Source organism: Gastrolobium bilobum, unplaced genomic scaffold (genome assembly GCF_033153095.1).
Source record: "Gastrolobium bilobum isolate Gb01-03AN ecotype WA unplaced genomic scaffold, APGP_CSIRO_Gbil_v1 utg10138, whole genome shotgun sequence".
NCBI lineage: Eukaryota > Viridiplantae > Streptophyta > Magnoliopsida > Fabales > Fabaceae > Gastrolobium > Gastrolobium bilobum.
Window position 1 is genome coordinate 330815 of NW_026898403.1, and position 14352 is coordinate 345166.

General features: G+C 31.4%; 2 protein-coding genes across 14 annotated transcripts; one reads left to right on the plus strand and one right to left on the minus strand.

Annotated features, from left to right (window-relative positions):
- Positions 1–2349: 2349 nt before the first annotated feature.
- LOC133315782 (transcription factor GTE10-like) lies at positions 2350–4644 on the plus strand. 13 transcript variants are annotated; one of them, XR_009752136.1, is made up of 5 exons: positions 2350–2451; positions 2541–2586; positions 2672–2774; positions 3111–3594; positions 4196–4644. XR_009752136.1 is itself a non-coding variant. In XM_061517451.1 (4 exons), the coding sequence occupies exons 2-4, from the start codon at positions 3053–3055 to the stop codon at positions 4304–4306; spliced, it is 303 nt and encodes a 100-aa protein (XP_061373435.1). In that variant the 5' UTR covers positions 2350–2451; positions 2541–3052; the 3' UTR covers positions 4307–4644. The 13 variants fall into 13 exon arrangements, 1 of the variants encoding a protein (XP_061373435.1); XR_009752137.1 differs by having other exon boundaries at positions 3114–3594; XR_009752143.1 differs by having other exon boundaries at positions 3239–3594.
- A 535-nt stretch (positions 4645–5179) lies between these two features.
- LOC133315797 (protein FAR1-RELATED SEQUENCE 5-like) lies at positions 5180–6984 on the minus strand. The gene is made up of 3 exons (XM_061517471.1): positions 6811–6984; positions 6472–6591; positions 5180–6403 (listed from the first exon to the last, which is right to left on the minus strand). Exons 1-3 carry the CDS (start codon positions 6982–6984, stop codon positions 5180–5182), a joined length of 1518 nt encoding a protein of 505 aa, XP_061373455.1.
- Positions 6985–14352: the final 7368 nt, after the last annotated feature.

Here is a 14352-nt window from a genome sequence, read left to right on the forward strand (position 1 = left end):
TGTTTTGAGTTGAAAAATTAAAATATTATAATAAAAAAACTATTATAACCCTGAAATAAATTATAATTACAAAAATATCTTAATTTCCGTTTCAAAACAACATCGTTTTGGACTTAATGTAGATAAATTATTTATATTAATTAAAAAAAGCGAACGCATTTTAATATCATACAACATAAAAAAGCTAACTCATATTACATAAAAAAAATGATTTCCTTTCAAAAAAAAATGCCACAAATACACATGAGTGCATTCATGCTCTCTTTCCAATTTTACAAGCACGATCACGAGGTCAAGTTGTAAGCTGGCTTATGAGATGAAAAAAAAGTCTTTTTTTTTTTATTATTATCTTCATTGTCCATAACTTTACAGTTATATACAATTCCCTTATTAATAGGATATTACATATTTGTCTTTCTTGGACTGCTACACAGGTTAATTTTTGATTTAGAGAATCGAAATATTTATATCACTGTCAAATAAGTTAAAAAGCACCAAAAATATCAAATCAATAGAAGTGTCCAGGTTCATCGAACAATTTGTTGTGCACCTGTCTATATAATGGGGACCATGAAACAAAAACATAAGGACTTACGCAAGGGAAGAGCTTAGCAAGAAATTGATATGGGAATATATGGTAATAAAAGACAGAATATTTTTTTAATAAGAAGAAATATTAGTTGTTTCAGAATATTACTAGTTTAGGAATTTTAAAAAAAAATAATATTAGTTTGTTTTGCAAAACAATTTGATAACAAAACATAAGTACAGCCTCTTTTATTACTTGGACCATATTTACAATTTATTTGCATACTAGAAAAAATAAAAAATTGGAAGGTGTAAATTCTTCGGATCTAGAAATATTTTGTGATGAACGTACTGGAAAATCTTCTTTGGATTTACCCAAAATCTTTGGAATTCATTTATTTCTTGCGTGGTTTGTATATAGAGTTTGTTTTTTCTATAGTTATTGCATATAAGTTATCTGCAGTAAGTCCAATACGACGTCGTTTTGGGACGGGCATCATGGTATTTTTGTAATTTTAATTTATTTCAGGATTATTATAGTATTTATAATTATAATTTTTTAATATTTCAATCTCAAAACAACGTCATTTTAGAAATAAATGCAGATAATCTATCTGCATTAGCTGCAGAAATATTTTTCTGTTTTATATATCATAAGAAAAATGCTGATTATATATCACTTTTATTTTCATATATCTCAGGATTGTTGGTCATTAGTGTACTTTCTGAATTTTTAAGTTATAATTTGAAATGAAATGAATTTGGTTGTTATTTATATATATAAAAAAAAGAAATAAATATTTTTTGTTCGTTTTAAATTTGCCGCGGACCTATTCTTTCACTATTTAATGACAGGTTTAGTGATAAGAATGTTTCATTTTCTTATCTTAAGTATTCATCATAGGATTAGTTTAGTTGCGAGAGATGTAGGTAGTTATGTAATAAGTTTTACATTCAATTCCTGTGTATCCAAAAAAAAAAAAAAAAAATCATCATAAAGTTAGTTAATAATTAACTATAGAATTATTTACTCATTATTTTGATATAGAATCATTTTATCGTTAATTAAAGATGGATCAATTTTTTTAGTAGTTAAAAATGAATCAATTTATTAAATGATAATAGCTTAGTTGGTGTTGGGAAATTGAGGGTAAGAATATGTGTTCAATTCTCTCCAATATCATCTTTGAAAGGAATTTAAAACTTTAATCTCGAGATTCTTTTCAAATTAAATTAGTCGCAAAATAATGAACCTGTTGAGATATCTAAAAAAAATAGATCAATTTTATCGTTTATTAGTGACGGACTAAACAATTACATATATATATATATATATATATATATATATATATATATATATATATATGAACTTTTTTAAAAATTGAATAGACCGAAACATTTAGCAACTGATTATTTATATATATATGAACTTTTTTAAACATTGAATAGACTGAAACATTTAGCAACTGATTATTTATATTAGCGAAAAAATTATTTCAGTCGCAATTTGCAAAAAAGTGGATTTTTCATTAATAATAAAGGTTTTAATACTTTTTATGTTATTGTAGATGAGAAATTTTGCAACAACACATAGAAAGTCAAATCTGCAAGTGGATCTTAACTTCTTCTTCTTTTTAAATGTCAGAATCCGTATGTGAATCCTAATGTAAATATGTTTGGGGATAGGTTATTGTGCCTACTCCCTATTTACCTACCTTTACCTACTCCTCTCATCATCGTTGGATCATAATTTGATCAAACGGTTCATATTGAAAACATAAATAAAATCTTTTTACTCTTTTCACTCTTTCTCAGACTCCACCCTACTCTCTCCTCCCCTGCTACGAAGAAGACGTAACCTTCCTTCTTGAATATAATTTTTCATCTTTCAAATCTCAATTTCGCTAATTACCTCAATTCATTGTAATTTTATCTCTCTCTCTCTCTATTTTGTTATTTTATTTACAATTTTCATGTTTTTTAAGGGAATTCCCCGATTGTTTCACCTATAGGTTCAGTTTCTCGAGAAATTAAAAGCGTAAATCGTTGAGGCGTAAGGTAAGATCGTTTCACAATTTTCATGTTATTTTATTTGCATGACTGGTACAAGCGTTTCTGCTCAATATCTTGGTTTATCTATCAGCCTCGGTTCATAACTTCAGATTAACATTAGGCATTTGGATGAGAGTGGAGTTTACAATGGCCATTTCTCCACTTTCGCCTTTTGTGGTTACATTCGTGCACAGGTCTCTCTATATCATATTTCACTATTGTTTCTAATTTATTTTGGAATTTCATTATTGTTTGCGTTACTTGATTTGTGCCTTACCGGTAGTTATATGAAAATTTCTGAAGTAATTACTTTGCCCTTTTTTATGTACCTGTTGATTTAGGCCAGTTAATTATGCTTGTAGCTTTGTATTCCCCTATTTGTTTGATTCTGCGGTTGATAAACTATATATTAAATTAAAGGGTTTTATAATTCTGAATAGAAATTTTCTTACACACCCTCATATATTGATAAATGTTCCTTGTGGACATTGTTGGTGGGAATGATCCTCCTATTTCAAATTACCCTCCAGTAGAGATTGAGAAAGATGGAATCAATAGAACCAGTAAATGCAGTAGTTCAAGCTGCTCCAGTAGTGAATCTGGAACCTCATCCAGTGGTTCGTGTTTCTTCATACTTTTGACATGTTTCTTGTTTCAGGATGTTTTAAGTCTCTTCGGATTGCACATGTATACCCAGAATTTGCTCTTCAGTCTTATTTGTTCTAAACGGGTACCCCTGCATTGTCATACAATCCAAATTTCTGTAAAAAAATTTAAGTCCTTAAACTATTTTACGTGCTTGGTTTTAAGTCCTTAAACTATTTTACATAGCAGCTTCTTACGAAAGATATTCCAGTGTCAATTTCGTTCTCCCTTTTTATCTGTTGCTTCCCCTCCCTTACCCCTCCCTTCCACATTCTCAATCTCTATTTTATTTTAACACATTTACTTATCCTTGTTAGATGATAAAATTGCAAGTGGAGATGGCACCGACGAAAGTCAATTGAGCTCAAAGTTAGTAAGACCTATAGCTACTGCTTCAAGCTACTTCTATTCTTTTTCATTTCCTCCCTTTTGTCAAGAGACGTAGATCAACAAAGCTGGTTGGCTATCATTAATATCAAAAGATTATGTTCTTTGGTCATAAACCAACCCTTTTCGTAGTGGTTATCTATTTTTTAAATTGTATATTGGATGTTTTAATTACAAAAATGACATGCCATATCCCACAACATGCTATAAGCATATATACATTTTTGCAACTCAATGTTGTCTTGTTCGAGTTAAAGGTTTAACTTTTTTCTGCCAGGAAGACTTATTTCAAACTATATATTAAATTAAAGGTTGCATAAAACACTGTTGATTGTCATTACATGGTCTTTCAATTAAATTTTGAATTAGCATCAAACTAAATTGGTTGACTGTGTTTATTATCTATCTACATGCTTTTTTCTTCTCGGTTTTTTTTATACTTCTTTTGGTTGGTTTGGGATTTGGGTGATCATATAGTTTCTTCTTTGTTTTTGTATTTCATGTCATTCTAAATGCCTTATATTTCTTTCTTTAATTTTGTAACGAAGCAGAGATGACTAACATGATTACAACTCTTGAGTAGATCAGGTTTTCTGCTAGTAGACATGGGCCCTCGACAATAACCCACCGCACTGCAAACCCCATCTCTGCCCATGGCTATGCATGTAAACGTGTCTGTTTCTGTCAGGAGTGATATGTACTGGCCCATCCTCTTCAGGGAACCATTTCTGATATACAATCAACTGAATGCCCAACAACTAGTGAACCACAGAACTAGCAGGACAGATTGGTACTTCAATATGAAAGCTTGGAAAATGGTGGAGCAGTTTTTCATTGTTGCAAAAGCTGATTATATGTAAATTTTCAATACATGATGAGAGAGCTCTAAGACTGTTGTTCTTCTTCCACTTGTAATATTCCTTTAGTTCAATGTATCTTATCTTAGTTGTAATCATACTAGGATGTAACAGAGCAATTGCCATATGTATCTCAGTTGTAATCATATCAGGATTGTAATTTCCCAATTGTAATATCAATAAAATTGATTATTTTCTTTCAACAATTGTATTTTTCCCATATATGACTTGATTGACCTCTATCAATAAAACATGGTATATGTTGCCATTTGAGTATTGACATTCATAAACTCTTTAACATGACAGTAACAGAAACTATGAGAAGAATTAATCAAGTATGAGTCGGCTATATCATTTTTAACTATCCCTTTTATCGGATTATAATATAATTAAGTACAGTAGTGGGGCTAGCTTGCTGATTTTTAATTCAGAGTACCTGGTCATTGAACACAAAAATCAGAAGGGCGAAAATCTCAGTACACAATGAGAATGAACTAGATAAAACAAACAAATGGATTCTTTATGCAGTAACCATCTATTAGTAGCTATAACCGCATAGTCTATAACCATCACATTCACTTCAAACCATTATAATTTATCTACAAGTATGTAATGAACTTCTTGGACTTTATTAAAAAAACAAAACTACAATCATAATTGAATTCAGAAACAATTTAAATATAAATAAAATCTGAATCCACAAAAAAAATCTATAATGAATGCATATTTATTTCTTTACAGGTGCGCTTATTATGTCCTCGTTTCTTGCAATTTCCACAAATACTGGATTGCTTTGATGCTTCTTCAATCCCGCTACGGATCCTTTTCCGGCCTTTCGTCTGGGAAATGTTAGGATCTTTCAAGTTTATCATAGAAGAATCTTCTTGTTGAGAATTCAAGCATTGAACATTAGTATCCCTACCATTACTCTCCTCATATGCTGAAAACTTTTCAGCAGATGCAGCAAGAGAATCAAGACCATCATAAATAAATTGAAATGCTTCATCTGACCTCTGTGCAAGCTCAATAAGTCTATTACATTTAGAGCTTAGGTGAAGGCTATGAACCAATCCATCTCTATTAAGCAAACACATTTCTCTCTCTTTACTTAACACATCATTTCCTTCCTTGCGCCAACGTCGCAAAATGAAGTGTTCTGGTATCTGCTCAACATTTTCAACAAAAAAAACAGCAAGAACATGCCGACATAGTATTCCCATGAACTCAAAATGAAGACATGAACACCTAGCTTCTCTACTTTCCAACTTAATCTCAACTATTGCTGAATCTTTTGTGTCTCTTCTATTAAAAACTCGATATGAAACCCATTCACCATCAGTCGTAAGTTTGTCCTTGGAGAAACTTAGGATATGAGAGAGCTCAGTAACAAACTTTACATAAATTGCACGTGTATACACTTTTGCTGCATGCTCCTCCAATAGCATATTGAATTGCAAGCGTCTTTCTTTGTGCATGGACTCAAAATTTGCCTTTTTCAATGACTCATATCGAGCATCTACTGCTTGGTTGTATTTCTCCACAAATTCATTCAATGTAGTGCCAGATGTAACAAAATCATCAAAGAATGCATTGATGCTTTCGCTGCGCTGAGTAGTGTGCATACCGGCAAAAAAAGTGGAACGGTTAAATATTGGTATCCAAGATGATCTAATTGAATAAAGTGAATGCATCCACTCATTCCCAATAAGACGATACTCAACAATAAGACGATGCCATTTGTCTTCAAATTCTTGAATACTGTTGGACTTATAGATACAATCATTGAATTCCTTCTTGAAAGACCCATGGTCTCGGTACACATGTGACAACTTCTCTGGAAACTTTCTCATAATATGCCACATACAAAATCGATGTTTGGAATTTGGAAAAACTTTGGATACTGCATTGGTAATTGCCTTGTCCTGCAAGTTCAACTACATGTGTAAGTATAAAATTACTAATATATGAAACAATTGAAAATATGGAATTAAATTAATTATACCTGGTCAGTAATTATTGCGCCTAGATGTTTTCCATTCATTGCTCGTAGCCATTCCTCAAATAGCCACACAAAAGTATCTTCAGTTTCATCTTTTAATAGAGCACAACCAAACAAGATTGACTGCAAATGGTTATTCACACCGACAAAGGGTCCAAAAGGCAATGCATATTTGTTAGTCCTATATGTCGTGTCAAAAGTGATGACATCTCCAAAAAGCTCATATGAGTGTCTGGACCTCGCATCAATCCAAAAAAAACTTTTCATACGATCCTCATCGTCATACTTAATAGAATAAAAGAAATTTGGATTCATTGATTGTTGTTTATTACAATAACGTACCACGGCTTGTGCATCCCCAACGTCATAGATTTTCCTTCTTACATTTTTCATATGATTATAACAATCTCGACTGTCAAACAATAAATCAGGGCCTCTAAGGATGGTGGCCACCTTTCCAATGGGCAAGCCCGAGTCATTGAATTTTTCAACTAATGATCTAGCAACACCAGGCATTTGCCTATATGATCTTATATATGGAACACTCTTCGGAGTAACCAAACCATGATTATGGTTGTCGTCAAAATATTTAATTTTCCACGTTTGTGTCTCCATTCATAGAAGCCTTGAGACAAGCTTTACACCCTATTCGTGATGATGATGTATTCCTTGATTTGGTTTCACATACTTCACCAACATTGTTTGTCTTCGATATTGGATAACCCTCTCTAGCACATGTTAGCTTCATGTAATTCTTCTTGGTTTGTCGTGCTCGAATTCCAAAACCTTTTGTCATACCAAATGCTTTGTACCAGTCTATTACATCTTTCCTTTCAGAAAATTCCATTCCAACCTCAATTGAAACATCAATATTCTTTGTCGGTGTCGACGGAAGGACATTTGACATACTATTAATTAAGTCATTTTGAATGTCCTCTTCCATTTCATGAGGCATGTCATATTCAATCTCATCACTAAAGTCAATGTAATCTGTTGGATCATCGTCAATATCTCTAAGTTGTGTAAAATTGCTCCCTGTATCATCCATCTGGCCTCCTATATTTTTAGGGTTCATGATCGAATTCTACAATAGTTGGAGGAATATCTGTTCTCACAAATAACACAGAATATCATGAAAGACTGAGTTGTCTATTAATAACAATGAAATAGTAGTGTAAAGATTAATTAAAAAAATATGGAGATAATGCTACTCAATTCTTTTAAAATATCCAACCTCTCTAGAGTAGCTTTGTGGTGAGTCCATTTGAATCACACCTCAGATTTGAAACACCTACTCAAGTGGCACGTTTTTATGTAAAAAAATCAAGCAATTTTTTTTAAAAAAATCCAAAGCAAAACCACAATCCAAACAAAAAAGAGATTTGAGCAATGCTATTACCTTTCCTGCAAATGTTTTAGAGAGAGAGATAAAGAATTACAATGAATCAGGGAAAAAAGAGAGGTGATTAGCGAAATTGAGAATTGAAAGAGGAAAAATTATACTAACAATTCGACAATATACTAAACTCTTAATTCCATTAGTCGATGACATTTAATCAACAATATATATGTCCACGAATGTAACCACAGAGGGCGAAAGTGGAGAAATGGCCATTGTAAACTCCACTCTCATCCAAATGCCCAATGTTAATCTGAACCGAGGCTGATAGATAAACTTTGATGATTTGGGAGTAAACTTTTGATAGATTAACATTGCCAAAAACCCGAGAACCAAGATATTGAGCAAAAACGCTTGTACCAATCATGCAAATAAAATAACATGAAAATTGTGAAACGATCTTACCTTACGCCTCAACGATTTACGCTTTTAATTTCTCGAGAAACTGAACCTATAGGTGAAACAATCGGGGAATTCCCTTAAAAAACATGAAAATTGTAAATAAAATAACAAAATAGAGAGAGAGAGATAAAAAAATTACAATGAATTGAGGTAATTAGCGAAATTGAGATTTGAAAGATGAAAAATTATATTCAAGAAGGAAGGATACGTCTTCTTCGTAGCAGGGGAGGAGAGAGTAGGGTGGAGTCTGAGAAAGAGTGAAAAGAGTAAAAAGATTTTATTTATGTTTTCAATATGAACCGTTAGATCAAATTATAATCCAACGGTGACGAGAGGGGTAGGTAAAGGTAGGTAAATAGGGAATAGGCACAATAACCTATCCCATATGTTTGTTGCAAAAAATTTCATCTATTACTGTTACAGAAGTGGCGAACCCAATAATAAATTAATGATCCACTTTTTCTGATAACTTTGTTTAAATGAAATCATTCACATTTTGCAAAGAAAAAGTCAGTAATTAATAAAAAAAATTAGTAGTTAAGGAAACTTAATTTGTAACAATAATTCATTTCCTATTTAATTTTTTTGGTACATATTAATTTCCTATTTTAAATGATTGGAAACCTAATTTTTAATAGTAATGTACTTTTTATTTTTAAATTGATAAGGTCTTGATATGTAGTGACCATTATGAATCAAGGTTGTTTACTTAGAACAAATTAACGTTAATATATAAAGAGTTTATTGTCTCTTATGTAGGAGATAAATTTATCTCCTATACAAATATAAAAGTATGTAGAATTTATATTTTCTCTTTCTCTCTTCACTTGGGTCCATGTGAGTCCCACATACATTTATGTATTTGTAGAAGATAAATTTATCTTCTATAATATAAAAAACATTTAACCCATAAACAAATTATCAAGCATCATTTAATACTTAATGGTTAGTTACTCTCCATGTAAAACCAAAACAAATATTCATATTTTTTTCTTTTTGGTTGTTCTTGAACTAAAAACAAGCACGTTACAACTATATCTTACATATATTGTACGTGAAAGTGTAGTGAAATATATCATGAAGTAAATTCATTCTCTTTTACCTAACATTGCTAACCTAGGATTGAAGTTTAACACTAATATTATTTTCGTTTGGTACGTGAACAAATACTATTTTCAATATTGTCCTGCAAAAGTGACCATGACATTCTTATTTTTTTTCATGTTTGATACAAAGATTAAAAAAAATTTCCGAAAAAATCAGATTCCCGAAATTTCATTGTGAAGACAAATTGTAAAGGAAATTTCCCGGTGGTATTTTTAGATTCCCATTCGGTGGGAATATTTTCAATATTTTTTGGACCAAATTACCCCCATCTCTCTATTTCTTCGTTCTTCTTCTTCGTTGAGGTGTAAAGTTGAGATTTTTGCAAGCTTGAACAGAGGAACAGTCGAAGGAGTGGCCTGAGGAAACCATCACGGGGTCTTCCATGAGAAAACCTAAAATGGGGCAGAGGAACTCTTAAGAGAGTTTTTGGGTTTTGCTGGGTTTTGAAGATGGTGGTGATGACCTTTGGTGGTGGAAGAAGATCTTCTTCCATCTCAGTCTTCCATTTCTTTGTTCATTGGTTCTGAAAATTTCGCCTCATCCGTTAAGTGCACGTAAAGTTTTTTCAGCTTATCGTTCGATGGTGGTAGAGGGAGGTGGACGGTCAGTGCGGAGGAAAACGGTGGCTGGAGTGATGGTTGGATCACTGATAAATCGATGAAGGTGAGATTATTTTTGTAAATTTACCTCACATTTCGATCAATATTTTACAATCAACCAAATATATCACCAGAAAAATTGACCAAATATTTCGTGAATATTTTGGCCTACCAAACAACTTTTGGGTAACATTTCCAGGAAACTCATTTTCTCATCATATTCCCGGAAATCATGATTCCCGAATAAAAAAAAAATTCTCCCGTAAGAATATAAACACGTCATTTTGGAGATGGAAAGCATAGGCACCACTGCAGAAATAATACTCCCTAAATTTTTACCTCTTAAGCGCGCGCTCCCTCTCTCACCTTTTATTTTTTCCTTTTTGACGCAAAATGACCATACAGTTACTACTAATATGAGCACACTCTATACACTAGCAAAAAAGGAGCGAACAAAAGTTTTGGTACTACATGCACAACAAAAACGCCAAGGGTAAAAAACCCTAAACCATCATAGAGTTTCTCCTTGTTTTTTCCTTAAAGCTTTTCCTGATTTCAAGTAATAAGCAAATTATTGTACTTCATCACTGGTGGTGGTAGTGGTAACGATGGTGGTGGTTGTTGGTGGAGGTGGTGACGGTGGCATGGTGGTGGTGATGGTGGTGATGACGGCACTGGTGGTAGCAACGACGGTGGCAATGATGGTGGCGGTGGTCGTGTCGAGATGATTGTGGTGGCGGTGATGATGGTAATGGCAGAGAGTGATTGAGAGAGACAAGTGTTTCTCATTTTGTACCCGGAAACAAAAAAACAAAAAAAAAGTATTCTTTTTTATGTTCCCATCACAAAAATTAAACCGGTTCATCCCGGAACAAAAAAATAAATCGATTTTACCAAATGAGTTTTCTATTCATTTATGTTCCCGGGATCAGAAATTAAAAAAAAAAAATTGATTAGAGAAAGGTTGTCATACACACCCTTAGTGACTCCAAAAATCTGCAAAAATAAATCTCTTGGAAGAGATTTAAGGGGCATCTGTCTTTGTTTCTCAATCTCTTCCCACTTTGCAGAAAATGAAGAATCAGCCATTGAAAAAAGGTTCAGAAAAAAAAAATATCAAAAGGTTTCATAAAATAATCAGGATTAAGAGACTAATATGTAGTTTACAAAAAAATAAATTTCTTGATACATATACATTAAAAGAAGTCGGTTGAAACGTAGACCCATGAATAATAAAAAATTAATGAGAGACATAGTTTTACAATGCAAAATGTGTCTCTTCATTTTTTTTAGTTGAAGATGATTTACCATAATTGTATTTTATTAAACTTTTTTTTTTGTAATCAAACACAGGAATAAATATTTCAAAATTTCAAGTAATAAACAAATTATTGTACATTAATTATTGCAAAAAATTAACTTCAGAATACAAAGAAGAAAAACAAACACAAAAAAATTAGATTATATTAAATATCGTAACGTTAAATAATTAATGTTTAACCTCATGTTAAACATTAGACAATCATCCGCAATTCTTCAATCAAACGTCAAATAAATATTAAGACATTATATATTCTTTAAATGTCTAATAATTCTCAAATATATAGTTCAACAACACACAGAACAAGGTTTTAGAACAATGTTTAATAATTCTTCAGAACAATTGTTGGGGTCACTATATTGTATTAATGATATATAATATAGAAATAATATGTAGTAGAAAATTATAAACACACAAATAATGTGTAAGTACTTAACTCTTTATCTATCTTAATCTTTTTGTTTGGACGGTTAACTGAACAATTAAAATCTTCTTCATTGTCATCATCAAATTTTATAATCAACAGTGACAACAAAGTGAAGGAAACATCAACAATATCGGCACTATCACATGTTTGACTCTCATCACCCTGGTAAGACATTAAAATTGTATAAAATTATGAAACGTTATATAAATAACGCAAAAAACATTTAATTGATAAAATATGATTTTAATTTAAAGATACTGCAGCTATTTTCGAATCTGCTAATACAACATCAGTGTCACAAGATTATCGAATATTGCTTGATCATGAAAAATAAAAAAATTTGTAAAACTAATACAAAGTACTAATATAATCAAATAACGTTTGAAAATGAAAACAACATAGATTCGGGTCAACAACGAACTTAAGGTATGATGCGATAATAGTTTCGCTGCAGCAAACTTTAGAAACTTGATATTTTGGCTCTGTGTATAATTCCAATTCTTTTTTTTCACATTGACTTTAAATAACATGGATTTTTCATTAAGAACGTTAAGCTCTTTCGGATAAAGATCCAAATCACCATCCTGCATCAAAATGTTATACAAAGTTAATTTAATTAAATAATTTTTCTTAAAGGAACCTCAGTGAACAGAAAATGATGAGGAATTAGAATCAAATCCTTTTGAAATGTTATTACAAAAAAAAAATCCTTTTGAAATGTTGCTCGCGTAAATAAGTAGCACTCATTCCTAACAAAACAACACAATCTCCATTGAACAACAGAAAAGATGCAGAATCTGTGTTATCCACAACGTTCACTTGAATACTGAATCTGCCAGACATTAACACTGACTGTTTTGTTACACATCACAAAGGAATAAGTGAAATGCACAATACTTTGTCATTGAAATGTTAAGATTCAAAACACGTTGAGGACAATAACTTACTTTAGATGATAATCATCCCAATGTTTCTAGCAATTCTTACAATACCAATTTTCATAATCAGAATAAACAAAATACAAATATTTCGTACAACATATGTACCACCAGTTGTATTTCGATTCAATCGATTTTATGGTTCCAAAAGTAATGCATGTCTTAACCTAACATATGAATAATAAAAACATAAGAACACAAAAAACACAATCCAATAAAGATATCGAAAAGCATTCATCAGTTGTAAAAATATACCTCCATAAGATTCTTAATATCACTGATACATTTCCTTTCGGCATTCTTCAGAAACTCATTTTCAAAAGAATATAAGGATTGGGTGGACAACTGAGTTATCCTCAGACTATTTTCCATCGAGAACCAGACGAAAGCCTAAAATGTAATTATATAACATAGAATAGAATCAAGACATATACGAAAATGAATGCTTTTGGAAAGACACATCCAGCTATATTAAATTACATGTTCTTAAAATTATATACGACACCTTTTTTTGAAGTCCATAATCTCTGGTACGTCGGAATCAAAAAGACTCTTTGTGGTATATTTTATTTTTGTTATTCCCATTTTACCTATACATTCAAAAAACAAATATAGTAAGACACGAAGAAAAAAACACAGTATAACAGAGAAATTAAATAATATATACTCAAACAAAAGCATAAAATGATAAAGAACTATTAGTAAAAGTACCCTTGAAACCCTTTATCCTTGAAAGTTGGACTATAATCACATTATGAGGAGACTCATTATTTTTCGAAAAAGTTTGTACTTGATCTACATTCTGCTCCCACAAAGTACACTCAAGCTTATTTCACAGTGATTGTAAGAAATCATGTTATATATTTAAACACATTTAACCAAGAACAAATCTATATAAACGTACGATAAACATAAATACCTTAGGTTGTCAAGCTCTAATATAACCATTTTCGTTTTTCTACCGGAGACAACCTGCTCACGAACTTCTCTAATTCCTGACAGTAAACCAATGATGTCTACAAAACAAAGAAGTTGAGCATATGATAATCTTAAAAAACAAAACAAATAAGTGAGCAATATGAGAGAAAAAACATATTACCTAATAAATAAACACTCTCAGATTCTTCTTTCTCAATCATGTCAGAATCAACAAAATTAAATCCATTAGGCGAGAAAATTAGCATCAACAACCGATTTAACATCCGTCCTAAAGTTGAAAGACATACGATAATCATGCCTAGTTGGCCTAAAAGTTTCACTATTTAAACCAACTCCAAAATTTCTGATAAAATAGGGATCTTCTTCACGAATTTTATTCTGGACTTTTAAGAACCTTTCATAGTATATGGATCCTTCCACCGTACAAAATGAATACATTAATAAAATAATGAAAATAAAATTATATCATTTCACAATAGTTGTGCCAAACAAAAGCCAAAAGTATTACCTATTCATCCAATAGAACCATCTCCACAATGTCATCAAAATCTTTCTGATACAAATTAAGAATCTTCCATGTCCTAATCACGCTAACCTTAATTCTACACTCCTCCTTGGTAGGATTAAGATCATTTATAAAATCATATTTGAAATACATAATGCAGAAGAACAACTTGAGAAGAAGAAGAAAAACAAACAGAGAACATAATAAATATGTGCACATAAGCCAACTTTCCAAAGAATGAAATAAT